Below are 20,561 nucleotides of genomic sequence, written 5' to 3' on the forward strand. Positions count from 1 at the left end.
TGTTTGTATAATGGAAAAAATTGCTTCTTTGGTTTCTCAGTATTCCATAATTTAATAATAACAAGTAAAAGCGTGCTAAGTTCGGCTGGGCCGAATCTTATATACCCTCCACCATGCATCAAATTTGTCGAGTTCTTTTCCCGGTTCTCTGTTGTGCTATTTCAGGCTATAAACCGATTCAGACCATATTTGATACATATGTTGAAGGTCATGAGAGAAACCGTTGTACAAAATTTCGATAATTTCGCCCTCTAGAGGCTCAAGAAGTAAATATCCCAGATCGGTTTATTTGACAGCTATATCAGGTTATGAATCTATTTAAACCATATTTTTCACAGTTGTTGGAAGTCGCCCTCTAGAGGCTCAAGAAGTAAAATAGGGAGATCGTTTTATATGGGAGTTGTATCAGACTATAGACCGATTCGGACCGCATTTGACACGTACGTTGGAGGTTATGGGGGAAGCCGTTGTTCAAATATTCAGCCCAATTGGATAAAAATTACGCCTTCAAAAAGTCAAGATCTCAGATCAGTTTATATGACAGCTATATCAGGTTATGAACCGATTTAAACCATACTTTGCTCAATTGTTGGAAGTCATAACAAAACACGTCATGCTAAATTTCAGCCAAATCAGATAGTAATTGCGCCCTCTAGAAGATCAAGAAGTCAAGACCCCAGATCGGTTTATATGACAGCTATATCAGGTTATGAACCGATTTCCACCATACTTAGCACAGTTGTTAGAGCTCATACCGAAACACTTCATGCCAAATTTCAGCCAAACCGGATAAGAATTGCGCCCTCTAAAGACTCAAGAAATCAAGTTCCAAGATCGGTTTATATGACAGCTATATCAAAAAAAAAGCTATATCAAGACCGATATAGCCCATTAACAACCGACCTACACTAATAAGAAGTATTTGTGCCAAATTTCAAGCGGCTAGCTTTACTTCTTCGAAACTTAGCGTGTTTTCGACAGACAGACGGACGGACATGACTAGATCGACATAAAATGTCATGTCGATCATGAATATATATAATGGGTTGCCCAAAAAGTAATTGCGGATTTTTTAAAAGAAAGTAAATGCATTTTTAATAAAACTTAGAATGAACTTTAATCAAATATACTTTTTGTACACTTTTTTCTAAAGCAAGCTAAAAGTAACAGCTGGTAACTGACAGAAGAAAGAATGCAATTACAGAGTCACAAGCTGTGAAAAAATTTGTCAACGCCGACTATATGAAAAATCCGCAATTACTTTTTGGGCAACCCAATACTTTATGGGGTCTTCGACGAATATTTCGAGAAGTTACAAACAGAATGACGAAATTAGTATACCCCCATCCTATGGTGGAGCGTATAAAAAGTTTCAAGCCCTGAGGGTAAATTTTATTCTATGGGCCTTTAAGTGTTTTTTTTTTTTTTTTGTATACACATACGAGTATACATGTATGTATGTATCTATACATACCCGCAAATATAGACATTAATACGATCATGGGTAAGTAGGTCTGGTTGAATGGGTATTTGATGTTCATTAAGATCTCTTTTTTTTCGTTATCAAATACAAAAGCAAAACTTTCAAAATTGTTAGTACAACCAACGACTGACTGACTGATAGATAAATGTGATGGAACGTATTGAGTTATTGGCCAATATGAGTTATTATTGTGTTGTTTGATGTTGGGAACAAGTAAACACGCTTCCTAACATACACCAGCCGTGTCTCTAAATTGGAGTTTGATGGTTTTTTTTTGTGTAGCAGATATTGTTCAATTATAAAGATTTGAGTTAAATTAGGATGTGCCGAAAAATGAAGAACTTTAAAAAATTTGGTATGTTTTCCAACTTGTATTTCAAATATTAAGATTAAGTGCAATAATACACCATTCTATACCCTGCTCTATACGTTGGGGATATACTAACTTCGTCATTCCGTTTTAAACGAAACAAGCTTTACTTGTTCGGAAGTTAGCGTGCTTTCGACAGGCAGACGGACAAACATAGCTAGATCCATGAAAAATGTCATAAATGTCATGAAAATATGTACTTTATGGGGTCTCAGATCCATATTTCGATGTGTTTAAAACGGAATGACGAAGTTAGTATATCCCCAACATATAGAGCAGGGTATAGAATGGTGTATTATATATTTTTTTACACAAATAGATAGATTTTATTAACGTCGTTTGTTTGGGATTGGGACAGTAGCGATAGAGATGGGCGATGGGTAAATACCCAAAAGGTATTTACCCGGTAAATTGGGTAAATACACGGGTATTTACGGATTTACACCTAAATCCGTATAATTTCGCAGATATCTTGCCACACACTTATATATCATATTCGTTGTCTACTCCTTAATTATTTTCACTTGGTACGTTTGGGAGAGGTTGGTCCCAAAGACAATTAGGCCCAAATGTTTACAACAAATTCCTAGTCATATCCCGAACACCTCGCATTTGAAACTCATTTTGTATCAATAGCTATATATGTCCATTTGGTGAACTTCTCCGGGTCAAGTGGTCCCCGGACACCATACATATCTACTACCAAAGAAAGTAATTGCGGATTTTTCATATAGTCGGCGTTGACAAATTTTTTCACAGCTTGTGACTCTGTAATTGCATTTTTTCTTCTGTCAGTTATCAACTGTGACTTTTAGCTTGCTTTAGAAAAAAAGTGTAAAAAAAGTATATTTGATTAAAGTTCATTCTAAGTTTTATTAAAAATGCATTTACTTTCTTTTAAAAAGTCCGCAATTACTTTTTGGGCAACTCATAGGTAAGGTAAGGTTAATAAGGCAGTCTGAGCAGATTCACTTATACTATTTTAGTCCATTGTGACACCACAGTAGCGACATACCAGGCATCTGCTGGGTATGGAACACATTAGTAATCCGAAAAGAGGATGCGAATATTATTTTACCATATTAAGCCAGTAATATAGACCGATCTCCAAACTTAAAGTCTTGAAAAAAAATGGTAATTTTTCAACCGATTTCTATGAAATTTGGCACAGAGAGTTCTGGTAGACCTCTACCCATTTCTGTGAGACCGATCGCCCGATCTCCCGATATAGGTGAATATATATATGAACATTCTAAATACCAAGGAACAGGGGCAAACTTCTCACCTATGCAGTCCGATTCAAGTTTAAGCTCAATGATAAGGAGCTTCCTTTTTATAGCCAAGTCCGAACGGCGTGCCGCAGTGAGACACCTCTTCGGAGAGAAGTTTTACAAGGCATATTACCTCACAAATGTTGCCAGCAATAGAAGGGGAAAGCCACCGCTGAAAATGTTTTCTAATGGTCTCGCCAGGATTCGAACCCAGGCGTTCAGCGTCATAGGCGGACGTGCTAACCTCTGCGCTACGGTAATAATCCATTTATCAACCGGATTCGATGAAATTTGACACAGTGTTTTCTGGTAGACCCCTAACCATTCCTAACAAATACGGTCTAGATCGGACCATATTTGGATATAGCTGCCATATTGACCGATCTCCCTATATAGATTAATGAGCCTATAAAAGGAGCATTTTTATTATATTTGGATGAAATTTACCACAACGAGTTCTGGTATCCCTAAAACCTTTGTGTTGAATATCGTCCAGATCTAGACCGATCCCCCGATATAGAGTATTGAGCCCATAAAAGGAGCATTTTTCGTCCGATTTTGATGAAATTTGAAACAGTGAGTTTTGATAGACCTCTACACCTTTGTTTCGAACATCGTTCAGATCGGACCATATTTGGATATAGCTGCCATATAGGCCGATCTCCCGATATAGAGTATTGAGCCCATAAAAGGAGCATTTTTTATCCGATTTTGATGAAATTCGAAACAGTGCGTTTTGTTACCCCTCTAAACCTTTTTGTTGCATATCGGTTAGATCGGACCATATTTATATATAGCTGCCATATAGACCGATCTCGCAATATAGAGTATTGAGCCCATAAAAGGAACATTTTTCATCCTATTTGAATAAAACTGAATTCAAACTGCCGATTCGATTTTAGAATTGCAATTATTGAGCTTATAAAATATTTCCTGTGTGGATATGGATAAAATATGTTCTTAGTTTGTTTGCAATTTGGATATAACGGCTGAACCTAGGCTGTGGATATAGTTGTTAATGGGTGATTAATGGATAAAATATGTAATTCGTTTGATTGCTATTTACCTTTAACGGCTGAACCTGGGGATATATTCATATATGGTCATATCTGCACCACATTTGCCAATAATGTGTAGGGGTCTTCCAAATCTTACTACGGAAAATTTCGTAGCAATCACTTTTATGTACTCGGTATCTACTTTTATGTACTCAGTACCTAATAGTCTAATCTGGTCTACCTTCCCTATATGGTCCAATCTGGACGTTATTCAACAAAAACGTTTAGAGGGATACCAAAACGTACGGTTTCAAATTTTATCAAAATTGGATGAAAAAAGTTCCTTTTGTGAGCTCAATACTCTATATCGGAAGATCGATCTATATGACAGCTATAGCCAAATATGGTCGAATCTAAACAATATTCAACAAAAAGGTTTTGAGGCGTACGAAAACCCACTGTTTTAAATTTCATCATAATCGGATGAAAAACGTTCCTTTTATGGGCTCAATACTCTATATCGGGAGATCGGTTTATATGGTAGCTATATCCAAGTATGGTCCGATTTGGGCGAGAACTCGTAGTGCCAAATTTCATTCAAATAGGATGAAAAATGCTCCTTTTAAAAGCTCATTACACTATATCGGGAGATTGGTCTATATGGCAGCTATATCCAAATAAAGTCTGATCTGGACCACATTTGACATGAGTGGTCTACCAGAACACATTGTGCCAAATTTCATCGAATTCGGATAAAATGGATCTTTTATGGCGTCAATACCCTGTATCGGGAGATCGGATTACAGGGCAATCTGAACCACATTTCACAGAAATGGGTAGGGGCTTACCAGAATTCACTGTGCCAAATTTCATCGAAATCGGACGAAAAATTACCAGTTTATTGCAATTTAAGTCTGGAGATCGGTCTATATAGCGGCTATATATAACTTAAATCCGATTCTATGAGATCGGGTTTATGTACAAAGAATACGAAATCATCAAAAACTGTTTGGAAAATGTTTTTATACCAAAGATAACTGCAAAAATATTAATACCCAAAAAAAATTGGGTAAATACCCAATAAATACCCAAGCGTCGGGTATTTACCCGGTAGAAACCCCTCTCTATTAATGGACCAAATCTTGAGTCTCTAGATTTGGCTGAAATTCCACTTGGTGTTCAGTGTTGCCACAAATTATCATTTGCTGTTACGGAAACCCAGTTATTGTGCAGACATTCAACGTAACAGTATGGCAACATCTAAATCGTTATACTCGTATAGAACAACCATTCTGCACACGAAGTCTTAAACAAACCAGCGAAGTGAACACATCTTAGCTCAACATACAAAGACATTTTAATTTCATCATATCCAACTATTCACACTAATTTTCCATAATTTCAAATTGTCATTATATTGGGATGCCCAAAAAGTAATTGCGGATTTTTTAAAAGAAAGTAAATGAATTTTTAATAAAACTTAGAAAGAACTTTAATCAAATATACTTTTTTTACACTTTTTTCTAAAGCAAGCTAAAAGTAACAGCTGATAACTAACAGAAGAAAGAATGCAATTACAGAGTCACAAGCTGTGAAAAAATTTGTCAACGCCGACTATATGAAAAATCCGCAATTACTTTTTGGGCAACCCAATATTTTTTTTAACTTCGTGAATAAATAAATTGAATTGTTGTAGTTTTGTAACATCAGCTTTTTCTCATTAAACATAAAACATAACACTTACCAAAATCAAAAAAAAATCCTGGTTCTCCTCGGTTTTCCGGAACCGCCTCCATTAGATCGGTGTTGGAGTGGAGAGGAGAGGAGTAACCGGTGCATGGTTTAGATGCCTTTCCCGATCTTGCTCTGGTTTTACGATTGTAACCAATGACCACACGCCACGTACGAGTGTGTCCCGGTTATCGTGTCATGCGTGAGTCACGTGATTCGTTTGCAGGTCAAGATCATATCGTAGCGGAACCTTATAAAGATAACATATGCTGGCAAACCATAGGAGTTTTGGTTCACTAACGTTCTAGCGAATGCAATGATGTCAACGCGTTAGATATGTATGTTGTTTGTAACCAGGACCAGAGGACCCACGTAACTAGTTCACCTGCCAAGGTTATTCGACCCTCTAACAGATCATTCTAGACGCACATCACCCATGTTGCAAAGCTCCAAGATCTGGTTATTTAATAACCATCCAAGCAAATTATGGATGAAGACTCAGGGCACTGTTACAAATCAATGACGCTAATTTCGGTCTGGAGGAGTTCTCTGCCACTCTTCGAGGGACAGTCTATTTAGGTTCTCTGGATTGGGCTGAAACTAAGGATTATACCGACAACCTCTTCACAAATGCTTTGAAAATGTTTGCCATAAAATTTTAGACTCAAAACTATGATCTAAAATTTCGACCAAAAAGTTGTTGTTGTTGTTGTAACTCGATTCAAATGAAGGCCCCTTAATGCGTGTCATAGGAAAGCGAGCGACCTCCATTTACATTTTACACAATTTTATTTTCACAAAGTGATGCTCATGGCAATATCATACAGCACGCGCATCTTCCCCCACATTGTTTCCATCTTGCATACTGGTGTTACATTAACACATCCGAGTGTGTAATGTATTCCCAATTATATTGTACTCAACAAAAAAAAAAGATGGATTTTCGAACTTTCTTTACATACACACATTTCGACAATGATGTGAAAAATATATAAAAAAAAAACTCAGACAAGTAAAGTGTGAATATGGCTGTACACAATTACCACCCGTCAATTGTAAGTGGCACAAAAAACTTGAAACGTTTAAAAAATAAGCGAAAACAAGTTTTTGGTTTACCTTTTATGGCATGATTTTTAGGCAATGAAGTGACCGTAAAGATTTTTCACAGATATTCAACATACATATAAGGATGTGTCACGTACAATGGAGTATCTTAGTAAGGAGTTCCTTGATGAAGGTGAAGGTCAATGGAGGTTTTTGCAACAATTTTCATTTCATTTGATCAACAAACAAACAAAATGATAATAAATAGAAAAGTATAGGAAGGAAATGAAAACATTTGGAAAATTGTTTGAACGTTAGAAGCCTCAAATTTTGTCATATGTGACTGAACTTTTGGTTAACGAATCACAAGAGTCCTCGTCGTGGACGTCGAACTATGTATATATAGATTGGTAAGGTTAGGTTTTGTTGTTGTTGTTGTAGCAGTGTGTTATACACTGAGATGGCAGCCCTTGCCGATGAAGAACTCCATCGGGTCAATCCGATGCGTACAACCGGCTGCCATGGGATTGCAGGTTAGGTTTTAGTGGCAGTCTGCTATCAGATTCACTTATACGTTTTCGTTCGTTGCGATACCACAGAGAAGAAAAATTACTTCTAGTTTGTACCGTTGAATCATCTAGATCGCGTTAAAAAAAAAACTATGGATATTACCCCATTGACTTCTCCTGTGCGTCAATATGTGCAGCAGAACCAAAATATTGCCGTGGCAGTACCGGTAATTTATCTTTCTTCAAATCTAAGTCTAACTGTCTGCGAGGTAATGAGGAGGCTCAGAGGTAAGCCATCTCCTTTTATTGTTGTCGTTGTAACCATATTTCTATTTGGAGGTAACGATCCCCGTCAAGCTATTAATCGCAGAGTTCCTGAATCAGAATCAAGTAGACGATAGATAGAACGCAACACAATGCTTTAACACCTCAGTGTACAACATACTGCTACAACAACAACAACAACAACCAATCCCATGGCAGACGGTTTGACCCGATGGAGTCCTTCATCGGCAAGGGCTATCGCCTCAGTGTACGTCTTCGTCCTTTTTTCGTCATTGGAGAGGCACATCGCGGAGTGCCTTCACCGCACACTTCCGGTCCGTGCCTGGATCGAAAAGAACCCCGGACTCGATTATGTTCGGTTTGCCGGAACCGGCTCCATCACAAGCGTCGTCGTCACCTTCTGCGTCCTCGTCGTCGGCCTATGTGGCCCCTTCGACCTCCCCGTGCGGCAATATACGCAAAAACAGCCCTAATGTTGCCGGGCATGTGTCTTTCTTGCAAAAGTATTGCAATAGTCTGAGAGGCTAAATCAACGAGATAGTGGATTTTATCACATTGATTGGACCAACATCTGCAGCCTGCACAGTTGTCACGGATACAATGTGCTAAGTAACGATTGCTAAAGGAATGGAGATGGTGGATTGGTATAGACCAATCTTGCCTGCGCCTAGCGCTAGTAAACCCAACATGGCATGCATGGGGATAGCAGTCAGGTCCGGTACTGCTGAGCTACGTTGTAAAGCCACGTGTACATACCGCCGGTTGGTAGTTTTGACTCTGTTAATTTAGCATCTTGCCAAGCTTACAAGCCCGACATAAGTGGGCTTCTGTCTGCTTTGCCAGAGCAGATTGTGCATGCCCAACTAGGATAACGAGCAGGTGCAGAAGCTCGCCAGACATTTCCATTGAATCCCCTGATCTTTTGAGTGAAGTAACTTGACAAGCCGTCATTTCCCCATAATTCTCAATATCAATCGGCCACCTGACTTCATAACCTCTGAGCGCGGGTCGCTCAGCCAGTTAGGTCGGCTTCAGAGAGCACACCAATCGTCGCTTCTGCGAGCTGACATCCCCCTCAACTGTGTTAGTTGCGGAGAGGAAATTCTGAAACACCTTTAACGCAGCAGCCGCTCGCTTTATATCAGCCGGTCGAATACCCCAAGTTCGGCCCAATCTCTCGGCGCAGACAACGATAGTCGCAGACGAGCGTGATTGGGTTCGTTGCACTGACCCCACTAACACCAGAATCACCGACCTGAATCTGGTAATAAAAAGGGTAGTCAACGAACATAAACGAAATTTGTGGCTGGAACACTTGGAATGTAACTTAGGTACCGGTTAAGGGAAGCTGTGGTCTACGGTAGACGGGATGGCAGGACTACAGTAACTTTTGGCGACGTAACTGTGACTGATCATGTTCCAGGTTGTTCAACCGTCAATTTATTGTTGTTGTAGCCACATTTGCATGTGGAAGTGACGATGCTCGTCAAGCTCTTATAGGCGAGCAAGCTCGTTTCGGTCTATACGACCGATCGCGGCGGTGACAACCAAAACCATTGGTTATTAAAGGTTATTCTAGTACCGAGAATCATAGGCACTCAGAATTTAGGCAAGAACTGGTGCCACCCGTCCTCTCAATGAGACTCTCCCCTCGATGTAGCTGATTGTCCGCGGCTTCAGTTGCAGCTAATCCATATGGAGCATTCCACTATCCGCAACCTGTGGACGGTAGCTCCCAGCTAAGCTTCTCGCGATAACCAAGAACACCACATAGATTGGATATTGTGCATCCCAAGAGCGACAGGTTTAGTAGTAGAGCCATTCATCGTATCCGTGGTCTGCGAGCGTAAGGACTGCCATCACAATTTATCCCAGACGAAGTTACAAACGTTGTGCTCCGACGAAATCTCTACACTGATGCTGAAGAATCTGGATCTACCTGGAGTCGAGTAACTTACAACTGCCTTCATCCTGTCTTTGAACACTCTTATAGTTCCCGATGTCTGGAAGACGGGCAGAATAATCACGCTACTGAAGCCTGCAAAGGATCAGAGAAAAGGGAAGTCGTACAGACTAATCTTCCTACTCGCACCAGTAGCCAAGACGTTTGAGGGACTACTCCCTCCGAGCCTCGTCGGAGAATATTCATGCGCCGAGTATCAGCATGAATTTCGAAGACTGCAAAGCACAACAACTGCTTTGCATGCAATCCCCGCAGACATTCAGCCCAGGCCATGTGATAAGACGGTTCTCTTGGCACTGAACCTGTCGAAGGTATTCGACACGGTCAGTGCCATGCCCAATTATTTAAGGACATCGTCAACACGTCTCTCCAGCCAGGCCTGAAACGCTGGGTCGCGAATAATTTGTGTTCGCGTGTCATTTGTGGTAGAGATAAGACGTCGAAACACGGTAGACTGAAACAGGGACATCTTCAGGGCGGGGTTATATCTCCGGCAATGTTTAACCAACCCTTGCGTATCATATGCGGACGATTGTACGATCAGGGACATGCAAATGTGGCTACAACAAAGGAACTTTGTTAACCACGTACATAGCAAATAGCCGGTCTGTGGTAAGTTATGCAGCACCAATGTGGTCTCTTCAGCTACGCGACACGTAGTGGAATAAAATTTAGGTCTTTCAGAATGCCGGTATTCGAACTGCGTTGGACTGTCTCCTCAGTTCTCACGTGAATCACCGCCAGGAAACAAAGATCGTACCCGTACGATGACATAACTACATGCTGTCTAAGTAATACCTTCTGTGCAGTTTTCGCAGGGACCATGTAAATCATCATCTTGTGTATAGGTATCCAACGCCCAGAAGCCTCAAGGTGGATCTAGATGATCTAGAGCGAGAGGTTAAGCGCTACAAGAGAGAACCTCTAGATCAAGCGGTGTATCAAGGAGGTCTAGACTACATTCATGCAGACACGGTAGCAGATGCGGTAAATGACTACTGGGTGAATGTGGTCCTTGGAGAACGACCGCCTCCCATTGCACTTGAAGAAATTGACCTTCCCCGGCAAACCAAAGTAGTTCTGGCTCAATTACGTTCCGGTAGATGCGGCCGCCTCAACTCCTACAGAGCAAGAATTGATGCCGACGTCAAGATGTATGGCTCGATTGTAACTAGGAACCACACGATACGCGTCACCTGTTTAACTACCCAGACGGACCCACTCAACTCAAACCCTGTGGACGCACCCGATCTTAGTCGCAGAGTTCCTGGGTTTGATGCTCAACAGAATCAAGTAGACGAAAGATAGAACACAACAAACTGCTACAACAACAACAACCTTGTGTTTTTTATAATTGGAGAACGGTTACCACCTATTGCATCAAAAGAAATTGACTTCCCCCAGCAAACCAGAGTTGTTCTGGCTCAATTACAACGCGGTAGATGCAGCCGCCTCATCTCCTACAGAGCAAGGATTGATGCCAACGTGCATGATATGTGTCCGGATTGTGACCTGGGATCCCACGACACCTGTCACCTATTTATCTGTTCAGCCAGACCCACTCGAATCAGACCAAGTCCATCTGAACCCAACCCACCCTATTCGTAGAATTCCTGGATCTGGATATTCAACAGAATACTGCAACACACTGCTAGAACAACAACAACAACAACAACATTAGCTTAGATATTCTGTCAGGACACACCGTTTCGACTCTGGTATCCGTTTTCCAAGCGCGGCTTGCCACACACATTGGAACTCACCGCTCCGATTTGTGTGGCTTCCACAGCTTGCGGATAGTGGCATGCACCATATACTGAGTAGCTGCAACTGTAGTCGTGGATAATCAGCGGTATCCAGTTGTTGTTGTAGCAATGTGTCATACACTAAGGCAGCAGCATTTGCCGGTGAAAATCTTCATCGGGTCAAACTGGTACGTACAACCGTCTGTCATGGGATTGAGCGGTATTGAGTGGAGTCTCAGCGAGAGGCAATCAATCCCATGGTCTCCGGTTGTACGCACAGGATTGACCCGATGGTGTCCTTTTTCGGCAAGGTCTGCCGCCTTAGTATGCGACCTGCTGCTACAAAAACAACAACACCGGCACGGAATATTTGTGAACACTACATAGGCTGGAACATTGAGGTCCAATCTATTGGGTTGCCCGAAAAGTAATTGCGGATTTTTCATATAGTCGGCGTTGACAAATTTTTTCACAGCTTGTGACTCTGTAATTGCATTCTTTCTTCTGTCAGTTATCAGCTGTTAAATTTAGCTTGCTTTAGAAAAAAAGTGTAAAAAAGTATATTTGATTAAAGTTCATTCTAAGTTTTATTAAAAATGCATTTACTTTCTTTTAAAAAATCCGCAATTACTTTTTGGGCAACCCAATATGCGGCGTTCATTGCTGTCACGAGAAACTTAGCTGTGAGCTACCGAGCGCGTCTACAGGTTGCGGATAGTGGAATGCTCCATACGGAGTAGCTGCAATGACAGTCGCGGACAACGCGGACAGCGGAGAGTCTCAGTGAGAGGACGGGCGGGACCGGCTCTTGCACAAATACTGAATGCCTATGATGGTCGATATGACAAGGCGAGTTTTTTGCGCCTTTTAAACAACGAATGGCCAACCTGTTCCTGCGGCGATCGGTCCTTTGTACCGGAACGAGCTTGCTCACCTACAGGAGCTTGACGAGGATCGCCACCTCCACATGAAAATGTGGCTACAACATCAGTAAGAGCCTGACCGGCACCGGCTCTTGCTTAAATACTGATTGTCTATTTCACTAACATTTTGTAACGGAAAATGGACAACTATTGCTCGGTTTTATGCCAGCTGATTTCATAGAGAAAAAACATATTTGTGACTGAGTCGAGTTACTCATTTGAAGAAAACAGAGTTAGTGGAACAGGCAGTGAGTGTCTATGATACTTGATCTGATAGGGAAAGTCATTGGCGCCTTTAAATAACCAATGGCCATGAAGATCCAACGCCGATCGGTCCTATGGACCGGAACGAGCTTGCTCTGTCTACAGAGCTTGACGAGTACTGCCCCCTACACAAGCAATGTGGTTACAACAGCAACCAATTCCATGGCGGCCGGTTGTACATATCGGATTGACCCGATGAAGTCCTTTATCGGCAAGGGCTGCCGCCTCAGTGTACATCACACTTCTATAACAACAACAAGAACAGCATTACCTTTTATTGTATATAGGTAAATATAATGCACAGTATATTCGAATAGACCACAAAATCCTATATAAACGTATCAACTTTTGCCGCATTTCATTAGCAGCAATGACTTTAAGTTTTTTTTTTATTTATAAGGAATTCAGCGTAAATCAACCATAAAGTATTACCAACAAAATTGTCCTATATTTGCGCCGATGTACCTTGCTTGGATTTGCTTTGACCCACCAATTGCCATAAGTTATTTGTCTTCCCCACCCCAGTCATTGGCAACTATCCAAAGCACTTTTTTTTAGCTATGGTAATGGCTTTTAATAGCAAAGACTTCGCAGGGCCATGTGAGAAAGGAAAACCAAATTGAATGCCTAAAGGGCACAATATTGATTTCAATGTTTATGTGGTACTCACCAGAGGCCAGCCCCCTTCCAGAAAGATTTAAAGCTCCAGATTTTCGGGCCAATTTGAGCAGTTTATCGGAGACCACACTATTATCTTCAGATTTTTCACGCTTATGGAAAACCGGGTTAAGGTTTTTCAATGTGGGACGTTGGGAATGACGACGCATGGTAGCTGCAGCAGTTGTTGAAGATTCCTGGGAAGGTTAACAAGGTCACTCGCGGGTATTTGCTTTAGATGTCAACAAAAATTATAGGTGGTGTATAAAAGCAGGATGATTGTTTTAAGTTACTGCGTATTTGTTTTCCCTCTGACCTCACATTAATTTTGTTATTTAAATATCTGTGTTAATTTCGTTTTTTTTTGCATTCATTCACTTTCACACACAAAACACTTAAAATTAAGATCAATTATAGTTGATGTCATTGGTCGTCGTTTTCTTAGCCGCCGTTCCGTTGATTTGCTGATGATGGGACTGCTTGCCTCCCCCGTTGCTAATGGCCGAAAAATATCACGGATAATTTATACATTAAAATAAATATTTAAATTCACTACATTCCAAAGGTAACGTTTCGATTTGGACTAGTCGTACGGCAAACGCAACAACGATAGTAGCTGAACTAAAAAAACGAATGGGGAACAACAACGCCATCATTAGAAAAATCAATTTAATACTAAAAATAAAAACAAAACCAAAATTGCCATCATAATTTCGGTGTTATCTGCACCCCAAGTCAAACCAACTTGTGGGGTTTTTATTTAAAATGGGGGGAAAAGATACTTTGAAGTACACTAACAAAACACACACACACACTCAAAGTCAATTATACGGCCTGCATCCCCCAACAAAACGAATGTTTGTTCAATCAAATGCATCAAACGCCTGCCCGCTATCCGTTTAGCCGTGTGCGGACGTTGTTACTCCACCGTTAATTACTCGTAAATAAACTAAAATTTTGTTATTTGTTATTATCTGCCATTTCGTAAATTTACAAATTTTTTAGTGTTTTTCTTTTAATTTGACGTTCGTTGTATTTGAGAGCGAAGGAATACTTGCGCTCTCAGTATCTGTCATTCATCTGGGTACTCAGTTATTCGAGTACTAAGAGCTTTTGCGCCTTTTATGTGGGGTGTGATTTAAATATGAGCGCACAGCCTATACGGCGTACACATAATGCAAGGGTGGTGAAATTAATCAGCATTAGATCAATTCGCGCACTTTTACAATACAAATTTGAACGAGAGTAAGAACAATCATTATTGTCTTTGCTATTTCTTTACCCACCACCATGGGAATGGGGTATACTAATCTAGTCATTCTGTTTGTAACACCTCGAAATATTGTTCTAAGCCCCCATAAAGTATATATATTCTTGATCGTCTCGACACTCTGAGTCGATCTAGCGCTGTCCGTGCCCCGTCTGTAGAATCGCCATAGCCGTCGAACGCCTAAAGCTAGCCTCTTGAAGTTTTGCGTAGATACTACCTATTGATGTAGGTCATTGTGGATTGCAAATGGGCTATGTTGGTTTTAATTAGGGCATAGCTCCCATATAAACCGATCTCCCAATTTGACTTCTTGGGCCCTTACAAGCCCCATTTCTTGTCCGATTTGGCAAAATTTTGTACATAATGTTCTGTTATGATTTTTAAAAGTTGTGGTCCAAATCGTTCTATAATCTGATATAGGTCTCAAATAAACCGATCTCCCGATTTGATTTCTTGAGGCATTACAAGTCTCAATTTTGTCTGATTTTGCTGAAAATTGGCATATAGTGTTCTGTAATGAATTTTAACAAATCGGTCTATAATCGATATAGCTCCCATATGTACCGATCTCCCGATTCGACTTCTTGTGTCCCTATAAGCCTCAATTTTTGTCCGAGTTGGCTTAAATTTTCAAAAAACATATGTTCGATGCTGCAAATTGCTGCCGGGTAAAAACCCTCACGCAGAAATTTGCAAGCCCTAATTACCAATTATGCTCCCATTCTCTCACTCTCCTCTGTTTTATGAAAACCAGCTGTTTAATTCAAAAAAAAGTCTGTGCGTACTCTCTAGGGAATTTTTGCTAGAAAAGCATGCGAAAAGACCTATCCTTTGGTGATGAGTAAAAACAGGCTAATCTGTTAAACGAAACGTGCACACACGTGCATCGTTTTGGCGAGGAGACTACCCTTCAAAATGCCATCAGAATCCAATGTAAAATGTGGTGAATAACAAATTTTCAATGGTGGTGAATAACAAATAATAAAACATTGTGGGTATTGGGAAACAAAGCGCTTTTATCTCCCAAAGCTATCGCGTTAAGTTTAACCAAAAACAGCTTTCGACAGTTGAGTGCTTAAAGGCTTCGAACAATTTTAAAAACAGCCGTTACAAGTTTGCATATTGGAAATGAGGATTATGGTAAGGCGTAAACTTTGTTAAAGCTTAGCTTGAAATGTATGCGTGCAAATTACCCACTACTACTACAGTCAAATATTATGCCTATTATATTACGACTGTTTGTACGCGTAGAAAGAAAATACTTGGAGCCATTTTTTTACCCACCACCGAAGGATGGGGGTATATTCAGTTTGTCTTTCCGTTTGCAACACATCGAAAAATCCATTTCCATCGTAAAAATCCCAGATGATCTAGTCATGTCCGTCCGTCTGTCTGTTTATTGAAATCACCCTGCTGTTTTTAAAAATAGAGATATTGAGCTGTAACTCTGCACAGATTCTTTGATTGTCAATAGGCAGGTTAAGTTCGAAGATGGGCTATATCGGACTATATCTTGATATAGCCCCCATATGGACAGATCCGCCGATTTAAGGTCTTAGGCCCAAAAAAGCCACATTTATTATCCGATTTTCCTGAAATTCGGGACAGTGAGTTTTGTTAGGCCAGTCGACATTCTTCTTCAATTTGGCCCATATCGGTTCAGATTTGGATATAGCTGCCATATAGACCGAGCTCACGATTTAAGGTTTTAGGCCCATAAAAGGCGCATTTATGGTCCGATGTCGCCGAAATTTGGGGCAGTGAGTTATGTTAGGCCACTCGACATCCTTCTTCGGTTTTGCCCAGATGGATCCAAATTTCAATGTAGCTGCCATATAGACCGATCTCTCAATTTAAGGTATTAGGCACATAAAATACGCATTTAATGTCCGATTTTGCCGAAATTTGGTACAGTGAGTTGCGTTAGGCTCTTCGGATTTGGATATAGCTGCCATATAGACCGATCGTTCGATTTCAGGTTTTGGTCCCATAAAAGGCGCATTTATTGTCCGATGTCGCCGAAATTTGGCGATCCGTGCTGAATTTGGACCAAATCGGACCATATTTGGATATAGCTGCTTTGGGTGCATAAATAATGAATTTTTCACCGGATTATGACGAAAGGTGGTTTACATACATACCTGAGGTTGTGGGCATCTAAAGTTGGGCCCGGCCGAACTTAATGCCTTGTTACTTGTTCGATTCTGGTTGTTGTTGTTGTTGTACATACCCTGATTAAGGCACTGGGCAAACTTTTTCAGGTTTAAGCTCAATGAAAAGGGGCCTCCTTTTTATAGCCGAGTCCGAACGGCGCGCTGCAGTGCGACATCTTTTGGAGAGAAGTTTTTACATGCCATAGTACCTCACAAATGTTGCCAGCATTATCAGGGGAAAACCACAGATGTAGATTTTTGGTAGGTCTCTACAAGATTTGAACCCTGGCGCACAGCGTCATAGGCGGACATTCTAACCTCTGCACTACGGTAGCCTTCCATTTTCGCTGAACACTTCGAAATTTTGATCTGCGACCCCATAAAGTTCATATATTCTGGATAGTCTTGACATTTTAAGTCGATCTAGCCACGCCTGTCCGTCCCTCGAATTAAAATATCTGCTTGAAATTTTACACAAAGACTTCTAATCGATGTTTCAAATTTGGATATATCTCCCATATAAGCTAATCTCCCGATTTGACTTCTTGAGCTCTGGGAGCCGCAATTGTTTCCGATTTGGATGAAATTTTGCACAAAGTGTTTTGTTATGACTTCCAACAACTGACCCAGGTATGGGTTAAATGGGCTAACAATCTGATAGAGCTCCCATATAAGCCGATTTTCTGATTTGACTTCTTGAGCCCCTGCGAGACGCAATTGTTATCCGATTTGGATGAAATTTTGCACAAAGTGTTCTGTTATGTCTTCCAACAATTGTGCCGAGTACGGTGTAAATCTGTCAATAATCGGATATAGCTCCCATATAAGCCGATCTCCCGATTTGACTTCTTGAGCCCCAATTTGCCCGAAATATTGCACAAATCGGTCAATAACCTGATATAGCCGCCATATAAACCGGTCTCCTGACTTGACATCTTGAGCCACTGGGAGCCGCAATTTTTATCCAATTTGCCCGAAATATTGCACGAATCGGTCAATAACCTGATATAGCCGCCATATAAACCGGTCTCCTGACTTGACATCTTGAGCCACTGGGAGATGCAATTGTTATCCGATTTGGCTGAAATTTTGTAAATCGGTCAATAACCTCATATAGCCCCCATATATACCTATCTCCTGACTTGAGAACTTAAGCCCCTGGATACCGCAATTGTTATCCAATTTGGCTGAAATTTTGCACAAAGTGTTTTGTTATGACTTCCAACAAATGTGCTCAGTATGGTCTAAATCGGCCAATAACCTGATATAGCTCTCATATAAACCGATCTTCCGTTTTGCCTTCTTGAACTCCTGGAAGCCGCAATTGTTATTCGTTTCGGCTCAAATTTTTTACGGTGTATTTTATTGTGACTTCCAACAACTGTGCCAAGAGCGGTTCAAATCTGTAAATAACCTGATAAAGCTCCCATATAAACCGAACTCCCGATTTGACTTCTTGAGTCCCTGAGCCCAACAACTGTGTCTAGTACGGTTCTAATCGGTCTGTAACCTGATATAGCTCCCCTTTAAACCGTACTCCCGATTAGACTTTTACGGCCCCTAGAAACTTCAATTTGTACCTGATGTTCACAAATTTGGTATGTAAAATAACTGTGAAATTTTTTGCCGAATCCATGTGGTGGGTTTCCAAGATTGTTGATTTTAGTAAAGATTGATTCACATTTGGGGTGGTTTATTTGTTTCCTTTAATTGTCATCTAAATATTTGATCATTTATCTATTTACGCAGTTTTCTGTGCTAAAGTGCAAAAAGGTGTAAATATCAAATACCTTTATTTTTAATACAAAAGCCTTCAGGGTAAAGGTTTAATTTTTGTATTCATAATCTATTATGAATACTGTTTTTTTTTATATGAAAAAATGTGATTATACCTTTTTGTATTTAAGCTAACTTTATTTATGGATATATTCTTGGTCGCCGTGGAAATCTAGGACGATCTTGCCATGTTCGTTCGTCCATCTGCCTGTCTATTGAAATCATGCAACAATCTACAAAAACAGATATATTGAGCTGAAACTTTGCACAGATTCTTTTTTTGTCTATGGGCAGGTTCGAACACGAGCTATAACGGACTATGTCTTCATCCTCATCAAGACAACTCTTGTAGGCCTATGAGCCAGTGGCCTATGACCCAGTATCCGGTTATGACCTCTGTCAATGTGCTCAGCGACCTCCTATTGAACACCAGTAATTTCTTCGTCCTCCTCCAATCGAAGAAAGGCCAGTGAGCCTTAGCGGTCCGAAAACCACACGCTGAGTTCCATCTCGCTACCGACCCCGTTTCGGCCATCTCATCTACTATATTCAGTAGCTCAACAAATGACTCGAAGGCAATGATTTGTGATTTGTTCGCCTAGCGCAGAAGAACCATCACTATGCATTCGTTCTCCCCTGAAATCCTTTCATGTCTGGGAATCCACACCAGCCTCACATCGCGAACCGGAGCCTATCCAGGGACTCCAAACAATTCGCCACACACCTTGACCTTACCGTCCTCGAACCCAAGGCCTTGAGCGCCGCCATACTGTCGATATAAATCCTGAGTTTTGTGGGCCATAGATCTCTTACCAGAATTTCTCTTGCGGCTATTGTAATGCCACAGACTTCGTTTGAAAGACCATACACTCGTCCGGCAATCTCAGAGAAATAGTGTGCCTCATACATCAGTATTGTTCTCATAATGGATGTATAGATCCAATAAATCATCTTGGGGTGACCCATCCTTTGGACCCATCAAAGGCGCATTTGTTAACCGATTTCGGTGAAATTTGGCACAGTGAGTTGTATCAGGCTCTTCAATATCGGTCTATATTGGATTTAGCTGTCATATATATATATATATAGACCGATCCCCCGATTTATGGTCTAGGACCCATTAAAAGCGAATTTATCGGATTTCGCTGAAATTTGGAACATTGAGTTATTTTAAGCCCCTTGATGTTTGTACCGAATTGGTCTAGATCGGTCTTTATTTGAAAATAGTGGCCATATATACTGATCTCCCGATTTATGGTCTTGAGCCCATAAAAAGAGCATTTGTTAACCGACTTTGTTGAAATGTGGCACAATGAGATGTGTTAAGCCCCTCCGTGGTTTATGGTATAGATCAATCTATATTTAGCTGTAGCTGTCATGCATACCGATTTCCCGATTTATGGCCTTGGACCCATAAAAAGCGCATTTTTATCCGATTTCGCTGAATTTTGGTACAATGAGTTGTGTTGGACCCTTACACATCCTAAATATGTTGTAGATCTGACTATATTATGATCTAGGGGAGTGAATTATGATCTTTCGACGTCTCTGGCGAGTTTGGTCCAGATGGGACCAAACTTCGATATAGTTGTTAGGTTTCATAGATGGTGTATTTTTCACCGGACTTGACGTAATGAGGTTAACATGTGCTATATCCAAGGTAGTGGGTAGTTCGGTCCCGCCAATCCTTAATTAGTTTCCAAAAATGTTTATTATACCTTTTTGTATTCCATCTGGATTTATAACTATATGCCTCTGCTTGGCATGGATTTGGCTGTGTAGAATTGTGACGATGTGTTTAATTGATTGTTTGCATTTAAATCTTTACTAATCGATTGACAAATTGATTGGTATTAATTTACAATTTTTACTACAATATTTTTCCAGTCACGTTTTGTAAAAATACTAAATCACGTGTACGCAGATGTAGATTGACTATTGTTGCATCAAAATGGTGGTGCAACAGTTAGTTGTTCGATACCAATGCAGGGTATTATTTTGCAATACTTTGTGGCTGTTAAAGATTTTGTAACTTCTTTACGGTTCAACAGACTTTTATTTTGTTTAGCTATGAATTTATACGGTTTAATACACTACAAAAAATTTGTTATGGAAACAT

The 20,561-nt window shown here is 40.4% G+C and overlaps 1 protein-coding gene across 4 annotated transcripts in view; it reads right to left on the bottom strand.

Moving 5' to 3' along the window:
• The window catches only part of LOC106095810 (leucine-rich repeat-containing protein 40), a 28,121-nt gene extending 13,929 nt beyond the window's left edge, over positions 1 to 14,192 (bottom strand). Inside the window, exons 1-2 of one of the 4 annotated variants that reach the window (XM_059362613.1) lie at positions 14,059 to 14,192; positions 13,257 to 13,864 (exon numbers count right to left, since the gene is read on the bottom strand). In XM_059362613.1, coding sequence (XP_059218596.1) covers positions 13,257 to 13,413 — 157 coding nt within the window. In that variant the 5' untranslated portion in view covers positions 13,414 to 13,864; positions 14,059 to 14,192. Of the gene's footprint in view, positions 1 to 13,256; positions 13,865 to 14,041 lie in introns of all 4 variants that reach the window. The other 3 variants (XM_059362612.1, XM_013263195.2, XM_013263193.2) reach the window with 3 other exon arrangements.
• Positions 14,193 to 20,561: the final 6,369 nt, after the last annotated feature.

Source organism: Stomoxys calcitrans, chromosome 2, assembly GCF_963082655.1.
Source record: "Stomoxys calcitrans chromosome 2, idStoCalc2.1, whole genome shotgun sequence".
NCBI lineage: Eukaryota > Metazoa > Arthropoda > Insecta > Diptera > Muscidae > Stomoxys > Stomoxys calcitrans.